The following is a 16,801-nucleotide window of genomic DNA, read 5'->3' on the forward strand; positions in this document are numbered from 1 at the left end:
ATGCTCCTGGATGGACGTTGATGCATCATTTTGGGATTTCAGGGTGCTCCGCAGAACAGCTCCAATCCGGTCCTCATTTCATCATCGGGGTGACAGCCCCGTGGGCATCCTTGTGAGAGAGAATGAAGATGACCCTGAAAGCATTGAGATGAACTCCATGGAGATGGAAAATCCGTATGGCCTCTCTGTGCCAGGTGCTCCCACCATTGGCTATGGTAAGTAAGCTTTGGTTCAGATGTGGCTCATCTCCTGGGAAGAAAGTAAAATTCAGTGGACTTAGGGGAGCAAGCATGAAAGATGTACAGCCACAGAAGAATTGGTTTATCCCTCCCCCATCAAACTCCCACCTCACAGGGGCTGAGAAGTCAACGTCTAGAGCAAACCAGTATCATCAGTTATCGGAACAGGCCAGGTAGGCTTATGAAAACCTGGGGTGTACGCACCCTGTGCTTACACGAGGGAGCCAGTGTTCGGATTCGATGCACTGCGGGTGTGTGGAAATGTGGCCTCGGTGTGGCCAGAGCCCCAGATTTTCTAAAGGGGCGAGAAATCTGGGTTTTTAGGTGAACTCCCTTAATTTTGACGTGCTCCGAGACAATAATAAAAAAGTAAAAACACTGAACCCGGCCAACAAAATTCCTGGTGAGCTGGACTCAGTTTGTGTGCGGCCAGTGGCCTGCGTTAGTTTAGTGCATCCAGAAGGTGTTCCTTCGATCGGAGAGCATCTGTGTGCTCGGAACCTCTGGGGGACAACGGGAGGAGGAGGCAGCTCTGTCCTTGAGGTACTTAAAGCCTGAGAGGGCGGGGAACACTGGCCCACTAAGAGGAAAGCAAGTTAGCAAGCAGACTATTAGTATGTGAAAAATCACATCATGTTCAGAATCTGCTGTGTGTCAAGGGTTAGCTCCGGGAGGCAAAGGAAATTCTACTGGGTCTTCCTGCAGAAAAGGGGGACTTGCTGTGAGAGGGAGCCAGTTTATTCCACACAAATCAATGTTATAGGAATTCAGAGCCCACGGGGGCCAGAAAAGGGGGCATGTTCAGCCAAGAACAGAACGAGGGACCCAAGTGCTGGCCAGTGCAAATGGACGATTGCTCAGCCCTGAAGGGGCAGGTGGGGAAGGGTTGAAACAGGCAGAAGAGGGGCTGGGACGCATTGCCAGGCACTAATGAAAACCACCGACTGTCGCACGTTTGCATAGAAAACATTCGTTCAGGCTATTCCAAACCTTGTGCCATGATTCTCAATAGGGCAAAATCAATCCCAAGAGATGAAATTTATCCTTGAAAAGCCAGAAAAGATCTCTCTTTTCTTATGTATAAAGCACAGATACATACACAGTATATGAACAGATATATAGTCTGTCTGTGGTATTAACATTTCATGGGGGGAGGCAGTAAGGCAGAAATGTCTAAAGACTCCTTAGGGGGCCAATAGCAGCAACAAAAAAAAAAGATACTATCTCTGTTTTAGATACTAAGCTATTGAAGCTCAGAGAGGTTAAGTAACAGGCCCAAGGGCGCACAGCTAGTAAGTAACAAATCTGGGAATTGATTCCTGGTGAGAAGTTCCAGAACTTCCTACAGTGTGATTTTGTACACGTCGCCATCAAAATGTGCTGCGTGTTCGCTGTTGAGGACTTTAGCCTTTCATGTTTACCATGGGTTGAATAAAAATGTATTGAAACGTGACACTGCCGTGTAGGTGCTGAGAATGGACTCTGTCCCTAAGAAAATCCTGCCGTTTCACATTCGTTCAGACATCATCCTAAAATGCCGGAACTGGAAGGAACCTCTATAACTATCTAGACAAGTTTTTTTTTTTTTTTTTTTTGCTTAATTTTTTAAAAGTTTAAGAACTATTTTTTTTAGAGCAGTTTTAGGTTCACAGTAAAATTGAAATTTCCCATACACCCCCAGGCCCCATATGCACAGCCTCCCCCATTATCAACGTCCCCCCCGACTGGTACTACATTTGTTGCCATCAGTGAGCCTGCTCTGGCGTCTGAACATTACCGAAAGCCCACGGTTTACATCAGTGTTCGTTCTTGGCGGTGTGCATTCTGTGGGTTTGGAAATGTATAATGACATGTATCCCTCAGTACGGTATCGTACAGAAGAGTTTCACTACCCCAAAACCCTTGGTGCTCTGCCTGTTCATCCCTCCCTCCTGCCCCCCAGGCAAGTATGTGTCAAACTAAGGTGTAGCCCGTTAACAAGCTGGGCAATTAATTTTTTTTAATGAAATAGAAAAGAATGGAAAAGAAGAAGAATACATCAGAGTGTTGCTTACGTAGTCCAGCAAAGTGCTGTTTTGTGAAACTTGGGTTTTAGTTACATATGTGTAGGTATGTCCTGGATCTCAGTGTAACAGTTGTTTTTAACTATGGCTTGTAGTCAAATGAAAGCCATCCATGGAGGCTGTTTGTAATTCAACAGCGTTGTTTTCATGTCGGCGCCCGATTTTACACCCAAGTGCTTCGTCGTTAGTCTAGTAGAACCTCCAGGGTCAAGGTCTCAGGCTCCACCAACTGTTGTGTGCTCCGTAATATCTAACATGGTGGGATTCATGGCAACGTCTCCTGTCTCTTCATTCCAGTGAATCCCGCGTATGTGGGTGAAGGTCACCCCGAGCGAGCTTATAGAAACCCACTGCCTAGGAGCGATTGGCACCAGTCACCCCAAGGTAATTACAGCGTGAACAGGAAGTGCGCAAACATTCAGCGCTGGAGAAGGAACGATCAAGGCAATGCAGACGGGGCCATTTCCTCTCAGCCTCGGGTGTGGTAACTGAGCCGCGCTCCCTAAGAGTATCAAACGGGGTTTTCTTGTAGACGTGCAGAGTTGTTTTTCTCCTCTGGACATCAAGGTGTCTTCATCAGGACTCTTCTGGTTGCAAGTGACAGAAACCCAACTCGCACGGGTCCACATTGAGTTTATTGGCTTGTGGGGAAGGGGAGGATATGGGAGAAACAAAGAATTGGAGGTCGAGTTACCTTCTGGCCCCTGTACTGTGCCTGGCACATAGTGGGTACTCAGAGATATTTGTCGAATTAATGTATGGACTGAGTTACAGGACCCAGGGCCTCTGAGTCTGAAGCCAGAGGCTCAGTGCTACCCGGACTCTCTTTTCCTCCATCTATAGCTCATCTATGCTTGACCCAGCTTCCCTTTAAGCTTCACCTCACATGTCTCGGCCGCAGTCACGCCTTCACTGCAGGCCAGGGCGTGTGACCAATAGGAGGCCTAGACACACACCCTCAGCTTAGTGGCTTCAATGACAGTCTCCCTTTCTCTGTGGGTCTCTCAGGCAATGCTGAGGAAAGACTCTGTCTGCCTCTCTTTGGGCCGCACGCCTGCCTACGTGTGGACCAATCATGGTAGGAAAGAAGGCTGGGTCACATGTCCATCCTATGTCTGACACATGTGTTGGTGAGGTGGCAGTGCACTGATCAAAATTTTTCTGAGGCGTTGTGTAGTTGTTAGTGATGGTGGAGTGTAGACGCAGGCGTGCTGGTGAAAGACAGAGGCTTTGAAATCAGTCTGGAAGCTCTGGAAGGACCACTGTGGGTAGTGATGAAGGCCTGAGCAGAGGCAAAGACCGAGAGATAAAAAGAAAGCAACAGAGGAGAGCGCCCAGGGAATGCTGGGACCTAAAAGCAAATCTGTGAACAACAAGAAATAAACCCATGGTGTCCTCTACGTAATAACCCAAACTGAGGAGTTTCATGACTTCAAACTACAGTATCTCTCACCGCCAGGCCCCTAGCCTGTATGATAACCTTTAGCCTCATCTTAAGAACCTTCTCAAGGAGGCAAGTCTCTTCCAAAACAATTAGCTATTGTTGCTGGGGAGGGAAAACCTCGGGGACATAATCTCCATTTGGTCCCCCTGGAATAGAGAACGGCTGTAACTATGGGAGAAGAGAAATGCCTTTACTCTTCCTGAGACTGCTCTAGCTAGCCATCATGAGGTTTGGGGCCTCTGGTCAAAGCGGAGCCCCCAGAAGGCAGAGAGAAGTAAAGAAGTGGAGGACACAAATGAACCTGGCTTTTGTCACCACTGTGCTTTGCCTCCGTCCTCATTCTCAAGCCGCGTACAGTTAATTGGTGGACAGCCTCCTGATAAAGCATCACTTCGATGGACTACGCTATGCACCTAGGAAACATCCAGCCCATAGTAGGCACTCATAAATATTCATTTATGAATGAATGAATGAATGCTACATCAGCATTCTTGTTGTAGGAAGGGGCCGGGGTGAAGTGATGAAGAGGTCCTGCTTTGGGGCCAGACAGATCTGGGTTTGACATTCAGAGCTGCTACTTGCTGGTTTTGTGACCTGAGGTAAATTACCTCTTTGGGCCTCAGTGTTCTTATCTATAAAATGGGGTTGATTATAGTACTTATTTCATAGGGTGATTGTGAATATTAAATGATATACTCTATATAAGCAGTTTGCCTGCAGCAAATGGCAGGTATTGTTGCTGTTATTTATCATTGGTGGGGACAGGTGTAGAGTACTAGTTCCGTCCTGTCATTTAATGAGGGTGTGATGAGGAGGGAGTTCAGTTCATTTCTCTGCACCTCAGTTTCTCCAAATATTACATAAACTGAGCCGAAGTGATTTCCCAATCAGGTCACTTGGATAGGAACTGTGTTCAAGGGCCTGGCCCTAAAACAGGGCATTGACTTAGCAATTATGGGACTTATTTTCTGACGTAACAGGAAGTGTGGAGGGAGAGAGGCCAGAGTTTGTGCAGCAGCTCTGCCCACCGTGCTCTCAAGGACCGAGGCTCCTTCTATAGCTTCTCTCTCCACCACCTTAGTCGGTGAATATCTGTCCTCTTGTTTTCAAAATGGCAGCGCCGGTCAGGAAGAAGGCGAAATGGTGAAGGGCAAAAGGTGAAACCAGGCACAATGGCACCTTGGGAAGAGCATTCCTGGAAACCACGTGTCTCATGGGCCAAAATGGAGTCACGGGTCTATCCGCAGCCACAAAGGAAGCTGGGAGAATGGTAACCGAGCACAGTGCCTGCCCAGGAAAGGAAGTTTCTGCTGGTAGGAGAGAAGTGGAGAATAGATATTGAAAGGCTGACAGCAGGATTGGCCCCCCAAGGCAGTCAGGAGATAATAACCGTCTCACTAGAAACCCATCTGGACTTACATAGGCATATACAATTATGAACATAAAGTAAAGTTTTAGGCCAGAAGCACCAAACGAAAAAGCAAGTCTTTCCCTTTGATTATGAGTCATTTAGAAGAATCTCTGCCTTCTGTTTCTAGAATCCCATTGTCTTCATTGAAGGATTCTGTTCGCAGTTGCTTACCTAGCTACCGAGACGGAACTCTCTTCAGAAACCTCCTCCTAGGAGATGCCTCTCGTATAGCCGTGGGGCGTTACATTGTGATTTGTGCGGGGCTGGCTTTGGCGAGCTCATCCTGGCGTTTTAAAGCATGTGGATGGGGCATCCCTCTGTGATTGCCCTCCCTTTTCAAGGCGGTTCTCGACAGTGCTGCCGTGACGGCTGGGTGAGGTCTGTGGAAACCCACCCCAGTGCAGAATTAGGCTGGGATGAAGCGAGAGATGCTGTCTGATGCCCAAGGGAATGACGTCATCATCGAGGTTGAGACTGTGCCATCTGGGTCCAAAGGCACCTGTCCTCAAATCAGAGGGTGCCGGGGAAGCTGGTGAACTCGGCCTTCAGCATGGTCTCATCCACGTCTGACGTCGACGGGACAGACTCTCAGATTTTCAGTCCCCGGAATGACAGAAACGCCAAGCAGTGGTTACAGTTTTCAACATCCTCGAATGAATCGTTTTCTCAGACCCTTCATAGCCCGGAGAGCACGGGCACAGACACTTCTTGGACTTCCCATGAAAATATTCAAGGTAGTAAGACGCCGGGGCAGAGCAGTGAGGACGAGAGCAAAGAAGGTTTCCAAGGGGTCCACAGGCCTTCTTAGTTTTAAGACATCAAGTAGGTGGAAGGATTGGGAGATGACCTAAGGATGCTAGAACCCGAGGAGGGGGTCACTTTGAGAGCATCTCACACCTAAACAGGAGTCGACGTTGATCAAGCTCATTGCAGGTGTCTGGTGCTCTGCCCGGCATTCCTGTTTGTTATCCATTGAGTTTAGTTTTATTTCCTCCCCACGCTCCACACCTGGGAGGCAAGCACGCTTGTCATTTCCATTTGCTTGATGAGGAAACTGAGGTTCGGGGAAATTAAGTGACCTGGCAGATTCAGGCCCAAATGCAGGTCGGCCTGGTTCCCAAGCCTGACACCTTAACCACTGTCCTGCTTTGGTCCAATTCCTTCCCACCCTGGATTCAGCAACACAGGGATGCCTCTTTCTGCCAAATCCACCATGAAAGTCGTCCTTAGCCGAGACCTCCCTGCCTCTGCTCCTGAGTCCAAATACGGCTTAGTTTCTTGGGTGGTTTTTTTGTTTCAGCCCATAATACTTCAGGCATAAAGTCCAGCCTCTCTCAGTGCTTTCTAAGGGGGCGAAAAATCTAGTGACAGCAAAGCATTGTGTGGGTTTAGCCCCTTAAATGAAGAGTGGGACATCTCCTGTCACTCTGCTGTCTCCCTGAATCTCTGTTTTTTCCCCATCTCCCTCCTCCTCCTTTCTTCCTCTCTGTCTGCTCCCCCTTCCCTCTCAGGAGAGAGCAATTTCCTCATGTTCAGCCCAGGGAGTTTGTGGTGGCTCTCTTCTGGAGATGCTCCCTCCACCTTAACTACAGTATGTCATGAAAATGAGGGGTTCTGGCTCAATAGCTCGACCAGGGAGCCAGTCTGTTCCCTCGATTGTGACTCCAGCCGGGGCCCCTAGCTGGCTTCGTCACTGTTACAAGATGTGGCAGCAGTCCCAGGTGTCATATGCAGACACACAACGTCCAGAGGAAGAAGGCTCCATCTTTTCCTTGTTTTTTGAGTTTTGCTTTTGCAAGAAGGAAGAAACCTTTACCAAGAAGCTCCCCTCTTGGCGGCAGTCCATCCCTCACAGAACATTGACCAACATTGTGTCCCATGTCTGTGCCTACAACGGTCACCTGCTAGGGACACAGGGCCATCGGGATTGACCTGGACTCATGGGGACCTGTCCCCTGTGCCTGGAGATGGGCCCCACATGGTGCGGAAGCTCAGGATCGTGGGAGGGAGGAATATAGGTTTCCAAACAAAATCGGGATTCTATTAAAAAGGACAAATGAGTTTGGGATAGGCCACCAACAATAGCCACCATATTGACCCAAAATGTAAATGTGAGTTAGCAGGAGAAGAGCGGGGAGTCGTCGTAGGGGAGTGGAAGCACATAAGACAACATCAAGGATTGTAAAGGAGGTGCGTGGGCCTGGAGTCCAGGGGCACAGGAAAGGGATGCGAGCTATTGAAGTGAGAGAGGAGAGAGAGGCGGACCAAAGGCAGGGGCTCGCTGGCCTTGTGAAATGTTTTATCGTCATGGGAAATGGAAAACGCTCACTCGGAATTGCATGCAAAGCATCATTTGAAGGGTAACACAGACGCGTGCTGTCGTCCCACTTTTGTGGGTGACCTTTGGGAATCGGGAGTCCGTAGATTCTTCTTTCCTTGTGCTCTGATAAAAACATGGTGCTACCTTCAGCGCCATCTTTTAAAATGCTATTATCCTGTTGAAGGTAAAAATAAAAATGAAACTCCGTTTATTTTCTTCCTCAGGACAAAAGTTAATTACATCTCTGATTTCCATGACATCCAGAGACAGAATGAAAGCCATCAGGAGTCAGCCAAGGACCATGGAAGAGAAAAGGAACCTCAGGTATGGACCAAAGCTTTTCTTCTATCCCAGATTTCACGCGGATCGTAATCTCCTACTTCTGCCCATCTTAGAGAGGTAGATCATAAATAAATAAGTGCGAGAGAAGAGACAGTCCTGCTTCAGAAGAATTCTACCTAATCTGTGTAGGTAGGTGTTCCCGTCTCCTCCCGCCTGGAGTGTGGGCTGGGTTTGGTGACTAGCTTCCAAAGAGCAGACTGTAGAGGGTGGGAGGGAGAATCACCTTCCACAGGCGAATTCCAGCTAGTCCTACCTCAGCCAGGTGATCACGGCTGGCGTCCCCAGAGGTCAGTCACGTGACCAGGACACATCTCTTCTGTGGCAGTCTAATAAAACCCATCCCCGCCCCCAGGCTAACCAGAGAAAATAATCAGGCAAACCCCAAGTGCGGGCCATTCTGCAAAACACCCGACCAGTACTCCTCAGACCTGTCAAGGTCATCACAAATGAGGAAAGTGTGAGGAACTGTCACAGACTAGAGGGTTCTAAAGAGACATGACGACGGACTGCAATGTGGGATGAGATCCTGGAATAGAAAATTCCAGCCATCGCCGTCTCCTTGGGGCTTTGCATTACCTGTTGCCTATGCATACGACTAAGCCCTCCTTTCCTCCAAGACTTTGCTGAAATATCACTCTCTTTCAAATTGTAACAGGGTTCCCACCAGAGCATTTCCTATCTCCCTTCCCTGCTCTGTTTTCCCATTTTCTTTTCCATAATACAAATCACCTCTTAATATCCTATATCGTTTACCCATTTTGTTATTATGTTCATTGTCTCTTGTCTTTCTCTTCCCACTAGGATGTCAGCTCCTGAGGCAGGGAAACTGGTCTCTTTCCACCCGGGACCATGCCAGGCATGTTGTGGCACTCTGTATATATTTTGGGAATGGATATTATAGCGTTGATATCTCTCGCTTTCTTCTGCCATTCCCCACAGGAAAGTAGTTGATAAAGAGAAAAGGAAGCAGTCCCCTCGTATCTTTGAGCTCACCTGCTGCACTCAGTGTCTGAACTCCATTTCACTGGTAAATCAGCCTTTACTGTAGTCGGAAAAATGGGCACCCAAGAGGGTGAAAACAGGGAGGTGGGAGAGTGGGGATGAAAGAGGACGCAGGGGAAGAGGAACCAAAATTCAGGTCTGTTTCACTGAAAGTCACAGAAATTGAGGCAGTGTAGATGTGGGAAAACCAGGTGGGCATTCAAAGGTCTGAGTTATCTGGGCAACTCAGCCACTGCGAGTGTCCCCTTTGGCAGCAAACCTGGGAAGGTAATAATAGCACTCGCTTTAGCAGGTGATCCCTTGGATTAAATGTGATGACATTTGCAAATGTGCTTATGGAAGGGCCTGGCACATGGTCATGCTCTAGAAACCGTGGCTGGAATAGCGACTGGGGGACCCTTTGGGTGGGTACTTGTTGAGGGAATGTCAACTGTTGTGTTTTGCACCCCACCCCCAGGCATACCGGAGATCCAAGAACAGCCTGTCGGAGCTGCTCAGTTCCATCAACCTGTGGCAGAAGGTGCTCAAGGTCATCGGGGGCAAGTTTGGAACCAGCGTCCTGTCCTATTTCAACTTTCTCAGGTGGCTTCTGAAGTTCAACATTTTCTCGTTCATCGTGACCTTCAGCTTTATCATAATCCCGCAGTTAACCGTGGCCGCAGAGAATACCCTTCCATTCACTGGACTGGAGTTTTTCACCGGGGCGGTAAGTCCTCCATTTCCCCCGCCTGCAGTTTACCACCTTGGAAACCTACAGACGCACCTTACTGGTCACCACTCCAGACCTCTCATTTTTCCTGGGCGTCAACTGATGGGGAACGTGGGTGTGTGAATAACGTTTTTCTTGTTTCCCCAAAAGTAACATATACACAGCATAGAAGAATTTCTGGCTCCAGAGCTAACAGTTTCTGCCATTCAGAATCGTCTTCTCGGAGCACATAGGGACACATGTATAGATGTACATATACATTCTTTTGCGTTGTTAACAAAAGATGCATTATTCCTATATAATGCTGACGACTTGTTTTCTTCGCCTAAGATGTGGTGGATATCTTGTGTTAGTGTTCATAGATCTACCTTTTCTTTCTTTTTTATTTTTCATTTTACAAAATACAACGCTCCTTTTGAAAAGTTCCTATTATAGAAGAGAACAAACTAAGGGAAAGTCCATTTTACCCTTCTTCCCTTGTGTAACTCCCCAGTTCCAGAGGGTATCTTTGTTCTTTGTTCTTCACTGTTTGTTCCTTTACAAACATAGATACATACCGTGTTTCCCTGAAAATAAGACCTAGCTGGACAATCAGCTCTAATGTGTCTTTTGGAGCAAAACTTAATATAAGACCCGGTCTTATCTTACTATAATATAAGGCCAGGTATAATATAATATAATATAATATAATATAATATAATATAATATAATATAATATAATATAATACCAGGTCTTATATTAATTTTTGCTCCAAAAGACGCATTAGAGCTGATTGTCCAGCTAGGTCTTATTTTCGGGGAAACGGTATATAGGTAGGTATGTAGGTAGGTGGATGGATGGATGGATGGATGGATGGATGGATGGATGGACGGACGAATGGATAGACAGACATTCCTTTAAAAAATAAAAAGAGGATAGAATAACACAATCTTGTTTTCAACATTTTTTGCTTCACTATGTGTCTTGGATATCTATATAGATCCTATATAGATTCTACTTAATAGCAACCATAACTTATTTACCCAGCACCTTATTGAGGCACATAGCCCTTGTGAGTTCACCTTGTAGAAGAGATTTCTACCATTGATATTCTGTAGACCAGGGATTGACAAACTACAGTCCAAGCGCCAAATCTGGCTGGCCCACCTGTTTTTGATCAGCCTGCAAACTAAGATTGGTTTCCATATTTTTAAATGCTTGAAAAAAATCAAAAGAAGGATAATAGTTGGAGAAACATGAATATTATATGAAATTCAAATTTCAGCATCTATGAATAATGTACTTTTGGAACATGGTCACCCTCATTTATTTGTTTGCACGTCTGTGCTGCTTCTCTGCTGTCCATAGAGCTGAATCTTTGCTGTGGCTGCCATATTGGCCACCAAGCCAAAGATATTTGCTACCTAGCTCTTTACAGAAAAAGTCTGCTGACTCTTGCAGGAATGTTCAAAGTAAGGTTCTTCCATTTGTCCCTTTTTTTTTTCTTTTTCTGTTAAAAAAATTTCCTTGGGATAGATGCATGTAAATGGAATTATTGTGTAAATTTCTTCTTTTTCCCTCTTTACTGAGTATATTTTGTGTATTTGTATATATGAAACATTTTATTATGAAAAATTTCAATTATACAGAAAAATAAAAAGTCATATAATAAGCATCCACATACACTCTGCATAGCTTTAATATTGTTAACATTTTGCTGTATTTGTTTCATCTTATTATCTTGGGAGGCATTTTACAGTAAATTATAGACATCAGGACATTTCACTGTGAATTTCTTCAACATGCACCCTGCTTTTGAGTCCTGCTTCGCTTGATTCCTGGGTCCAAGTGGTGACAACTGGGTCCCTCTATTGTAAAGTAATGTTGGTTTGGGATTCTTTCCAGTCTGAGAGCCTAGTGATACAATGTCCAGGTTCTCAGTGGCCTTGGGTGCCCCTTTCCTGGCAAACAAAACGTCTACATTGACAGGTTCGAGCTTCCTGTAGATAGAAGAAGTCAACCATCCTGATCATAGTCGGTCATCATTTTCTCAAGAGACCCACCTGACCTAGGGCTTATTGTCCCTTTTAGGATTATTTTAGTGACACAGTGATGTACTATGGCTTTTACACCAACTCTACAATCCAGCACGGGGACGGTGCGGCGTCCTATGATATGCCGCTAGCCTACATCTTCACAATCGGAGCCTGTTTGACCATCTGCTTTTTCAGTTTGCTGTTCAGGTATGGAGAGTCTGCATTTCTTGATTCTAAGCTCTTTTTCAGATTTAGACAAAATTCAAGAGACTCGAAAGTTACCTAGGAAACAGTTTCTCTGTCATCTGTTTGATCATTCCTTGTCCTGCAACCAAAAATATGAGTTTGGACAGAGGAGAGTGGTTTTTGTGTGCTTTTAAAGAAATGAGTCAGTCCAAACCTAAGAATGCAATGACTCAAGGTGTTGTATGGACAGAAGGACACGGACGGACAATTGTCAGTTGTCAAAGAGAAGGGACAGATAGATGTTCAACCTCTGCATTTGTTTGTAGGTCTGAGTGACAAAGTACCACAGATTGGGGGCTACAAGGACAGGAATTTATTTTCTCAAGTTCTGGAGGCTGGAAGCCCAGGACCAAGGTGTTGGCAGTACTGGTTTCCTCTGAGGCATTTGTCCTCGGCTTTTTGAGACGGCCGTCTTCTCCCTGTGTCCTCACGTGGTCTTCCCTCTGTCCACATCCGTGTCCTACTGTTCTCTTCTTGGAAAGGACACAGGTCATATGGGATTCGGGCCACCTTAATGACCTCATTGTAACTTAAGGACCCTCCCGGCAAATACAGTCACATTCTGAGGTCCTGGAGGTTAGGGCTTCAACATACACACACTTCTCTAGGGGATACAATTCAGCCTATAACAACCTTCCTGGCAGCACAATAATTCAAAGGAAAATGAGATTCTGTTTTGTCCCATCAAACTAGGAAATGCATTCTTAAGTTGCTGTTACTCAGTGGTGGAAATTTTCGGAAGGGTAGTGTCCATTTTTTATTTAGCATTTATTTATCCTGGGCCTGATTTCATTGAGTCCTCCTGATATCCTTATGATAAGAACCGCTGCCATTATCGAGTGCTTCCTGCTCTAGGCGCTGCATTGACTCGTGTAGTAGGTAGGCTGAATAATACCCTCGACACCCCCCAAAATTGTCCCCGTCCTGATCCCCAGAGCCTATGAGTATGTTCTCTCACCTGGCAAAAAGGAGTTTGCAGATGTGATTAAATTAAGGATGTTAAATTGGGAAGGTTATCCTGGATTATACAGGTGGGACAAAGGTAATCACAAGTGTCCTTATAAGTGAGAGGCAGGAGGGTCAGAGACAGAGTGTGGAAGACGCGACTCTGGTCACTTTGAAGATGGAGGAAGGGGTTTGCCAGCCAAGGAATGCAGGCAGCCTCGGGAAGCTGGAAAAGGCAACAAAACAGATTGTCCGCCAGAGCTTCCAGAAAGAACACAGCCCTGCCAACACCTTAACTTTAGGTCCATGTTCTGATTTCTGATCTCCAGTAAGAGAATAAATTTGTGTTGTTTTAAGCCACTAAGTTCGGGGCAATTTGTTACAGCAGCAATAAGAAACAAATACACCTCTCGTAATAACTCTGTGAGGTGGGTCCTATTATTATCCCCATTATATTGATGTGGAAACTGAGGCTCAGGACAGTTATAATAAAATGACGAAGATCCGCCTGCTGGCAATCTAGGTTTGTAAGTCAGGCCTGTCAGATCCCGAAGCCAGTGCATTTAACCATTACGGTTGTGAGCACACTGTTCCAGAAGAACTTGTAGTTAACTCTTCCATGTTGCCTTTCACATCGAAGGATAGGACTTTTGTTTTTATCCCTGCTCTCCTCACTGCCTGTCTGAATAACCCGTGACATTTGGTTTCTGCCCTCCCCAGCATGGCCAGGCATTTCCGGAAAAACTTCATTAACCCCCACGTTTACTCCAGAGGGATCACTAAGCTTATTTTTTGCTGGGACTTCACTGTCACTCACGAAAGAGCTGTGAAGCTGAAACAGAAGAACCTAAGCACTGAGATAAAGGTAAGACAAGCTTGCTTTTCGCAGCATCTTCCTCGGCCATTCTCCTTCCCTCTTTCAGTGTGTCTGTGACTTTTCTTAAAGTAATAATGAATCATTGTCCACCCATGAGAATGGCAAAAACAAAACAAAACAGAAAAACCCCAAAACCCAGAAAAAATACAATGCCCAGTGCTTGTGATGGTGTAGGGAAATGGACATTTCACATGCTATGGCTGGCTTTTTAATTAGTCAAGCTTACTGGAAGGCAGGTTAGCAATTTATATCAAAATGTTAGCTGTAAATACTTCTTGACTTCATAGTTCCAGGTTTAAATTTTATCCAGTGGTTTTCAAACCCAGTCCAAGTTGCTGCTCAGGAGACATGTGACAATGTCTGGAGAGCTTAAAAAAAAAAAAAATTATTGGGGTATATTGGGGAACAGTTTATTTTCCAGCATGTCAGATACTGTTTTTCAATTTAGTTGTGGGGGGCACAGCTCAGCTCCAAGTCAAATTGTTTTTAATCTAGTTGTGGAGGGCGCAGCTCACTGGCCCATGTGGGACTCGAACCAGTGACCTTGGTGTTATGAGCACTTCGCTCTAGCCACTGAGCCAACTGGCTGCCCACCAGAGACCCAGCTCCAAGCTCAAGCTGTTGGCTTCTCCCTGGTCCATGTGGGACTCGAACCAGCGAATGTCTGGAGACTTTGAAGGTTGTTACCAAATCGAGGAGGGGGTGTTCCTGGCATCTCGTGGGTAGATGCAACTAAACAGCCTGCAATGCACAGGACAGCTGCCGCAACAGAGAACTATCTGGCCCCAAATGTCAATCGTGCCGAGGCTGAGAAACCCTGGTCTGCAGAAAAATCTTGTTAAAAAGAAAGAGCAAGCAGAGTGTATAAACCAAGAGGCCTTGTTACAAGGATTGCGGATGTTAAGTTCTTAAATTCAAGACTTTCATGACCTCAGTGTACTTTCCTCGGTCCCAATCTGTTGGTCCTCTCCGTTCTTCTAAGATAGAGAAGGCGCTTGGGGCAGTGATGGGGTTCTTGCCCATTTGAGCGTTTCCCAGGGGTCTCCCATAATCCAGGATCATCGTGGACTGTCCTCTCTCTCGCCTGTGGATTTGGGGTGTGTTTGTGTCTCTGGGAGTGGAGAGTATTCACGTGGGGGGAGGTCTTTGCTAACAGTGGGGAGGGGTCTGTGGGCCAACGTGACTTCCTTGTGTTGATAGGAGAACCTGTCAGAAATCCGTCAGGAGAATGTCAAGTTGACGCTCAGTCAGCGGCTGAGCCGCTGGTCTACTCACCTGGCAGCCTGGGTTGTGTCCACCAGCCTGGCCATTGCCTGCTGTGTCGCTGTTTATTACCTGGCTGAGAACAACACAGAGGTAGGTGACCAGAGAGGCAGGAGGGCCGGGACCAGAGTCCAGAGAACCAAGTGAAGGGACGGGATGCTGGAGCGGCGAGCAGAGTAGAGGCCGCTACTCAAACCGGCTGCGTGGCCAGCGGCGTTGGCATCCGCTGGAAACGTGTTAGCAAATGCAAAACTCAGGTCCCTCCCCTGGGCCCATGGACTCAGAATCTGCGTCTTAACAACGTCCTTAGGTGACGTGTGTGCACATCTTAGAGTGACAGGCTCTGGGCTGGTGGAGAGATGGCAACTTTGGCCGCAGACCTGGGACCAAGTTCCTGTTTCTTCCTGTATTATGATAACCCTGCTGCCCCCCACAGCTGCTGACCCTGCACAGACACTCAATACGTGTTGTGATCTGATGGACTCTGGCAAGTGATGTGCTCCTTCCAAGTCCCAAATTCCTCACTTGTAAAATGGGAACAGTCACCCCTATCTTTGTAGGGGTGTGGTCATGGGTGGGGTCATGGCCAAGTTATGCAGAGGCTTCACTTAGTGCCTGGTTCTGTGGGTGACGAGGGAATGTTAGTTAGTTGTGTTTTTTTTAATGATATGAACTCTGAGATTAATTAGCTGGGTGGCAAAGTACCGTTTTTCTGTAGGTTTCAGCTTTCTTCTGTGGAAAATGGGCCAGTTTGCTGACCTCTAAAATTGTGGTGCAGGTTGGTCTGATGATGTCACTTTCTTTAATGGCTTCCCATTACGCTTAATATAAAATCTACCCTCTGTGGCATGATTGGTAGATCTTTTATGATCTGACCCCTGCCCCTGTCTCTAGCCTCGGAACCCCACAACCACCCATATGCCACACCAGCAACACTAACTGGTGCGTCCATAGTTCCCGGAACATTCCACGCTTTCCCTCATCTCTCGATGGGAAACATGCAATTCCGTCTGCACCGCACCACTCACCTTTTCGCACACGCCTCCTTTTCTTCCTCTGGACCTCATGGGTGTCGCTTCCCCCAGGCAGCCTTCTCTCACCACCGCCACCCTCACTAGGCTGAGTTAGGTGCTTCTTACTCTGCAGGCTTTCCTTGTACACTCATCACATGCAGCCTCAAAACACCTGTTTAGGCATCTTTTTCTAAGTCTTTCTACAAAAGACTGTAGATAAGCACCTGGCCCAATACCTGGCACATCGTAGGAGCTCAAATGGATGAATAAGCGAAGGAGAAGCCACCAAGAAAATGTGTGTGGGACCACACGACCCTCAGGGTTTGCCATTAACCATATTAAGTGTGCCCTGAAAGGGGAAGTTGGGTCCTCCGGAGCCTGGCATTGCTAACTAGGCTGGAAGTTGTGACTGGGCAGCTGCAGGTACAAAGCAGACTCCTGAGTTTCTTCTTTACCGGGAAGGTTCTCTCCAGGCCCACCTGAAGTGAAGGAGGGCCACAGAAGAGGAGAGGAGGTGGAAATGGAACCATTTCCATTGTTGGGACATCTAGTCTGTGCCAGCCAGGATCAACCCTTTTCACAACCCCAGGGGTCACATTCTCTGCCAAGTACAAGTTCATGTGAATGGTGCCCGCCATGTCATTTAGGAGCCAGACCTTGCCTTGTGGGTCTCATTTAATTCTCACATTGTCTCTGTGGGTTATGTGACAACCTCCCCATTATACAGATGGAGAACAAGAGGCTCAGAGAAGCTTTTTTTCTGTCCCCGGACCTTGCAATTTATAAATATGGGAAGGAGGACAGAATTTCTTCTGCTGGCTCCAAAGATAATGCCAAAAATTCAAGTGGTTATACTGCCTCCAAAGATAATACCAAAAATTCGAGTGGTGCTTTCAAAACCATCCAGAAGT

The 16,801-nt window shown here is 46.7% G+C and overlaps 1 protein-coding gene across 1 annotated transcript in view; it reads left to right on the plus strand.

Moving 5' to 3' along the window:
* The window catches only part of TMC5 (transmembrane channel like 5), a 55,659-nt gene that overhangs the window by 23,671 nt on the left and 15,187 nt on the right, over positions 1–16,801 (plus strand). Inside the window, exons 5-12 of the mRNA XM_033101884.1 lie at positions 43–215; positions 2,600–2,686; positions 7,702–7,801; positions 8,759–8,846; positions 9,279–9,527; positions 11,602–11,753; positions 13,458–13,602; positions 14,815–14,970. Coding sequence (XP_032957775.1) covers positions 43–215; positions 2,600–2,686; positions 7,702–7,801; positions 8,759–8,846; positions 9,279–9,527; positions 11,602–11,753; positions 13,458–13,602; positions 14,815–14,970 — 1,150 coding nt within the window. The remainder of the gene's footprint in view (positions 1–42; positions 216–2,599; positions 2,687–7,701; positions 7,802–8,758; positions 8,847–9,278; positions 9,528–11,601; positions 11,754–13,457; positions 13,603–14,814; positions 14,971–16,801) is intronic.

The sequence above is a fragment of the Rhinolophus ferrumequinum genome (assembly GCF_004115265.2).
Source record: "Rhinolophus ferrumequinum isolate MPI-CBG mRhiFer1 chromosome 15 unlocalized genomic scaffold, mRhiFer1_v1.p scaffold_54_arrow_ctg1_1, whole genome shotgun sequence".
Lineage (NCBI taxonomy): Eukaryota > Metazoa > Chordata > Mammalia > Chiroptera > Rhinolophidae > Rhinolophus > Rhinolophus ferrumequinum.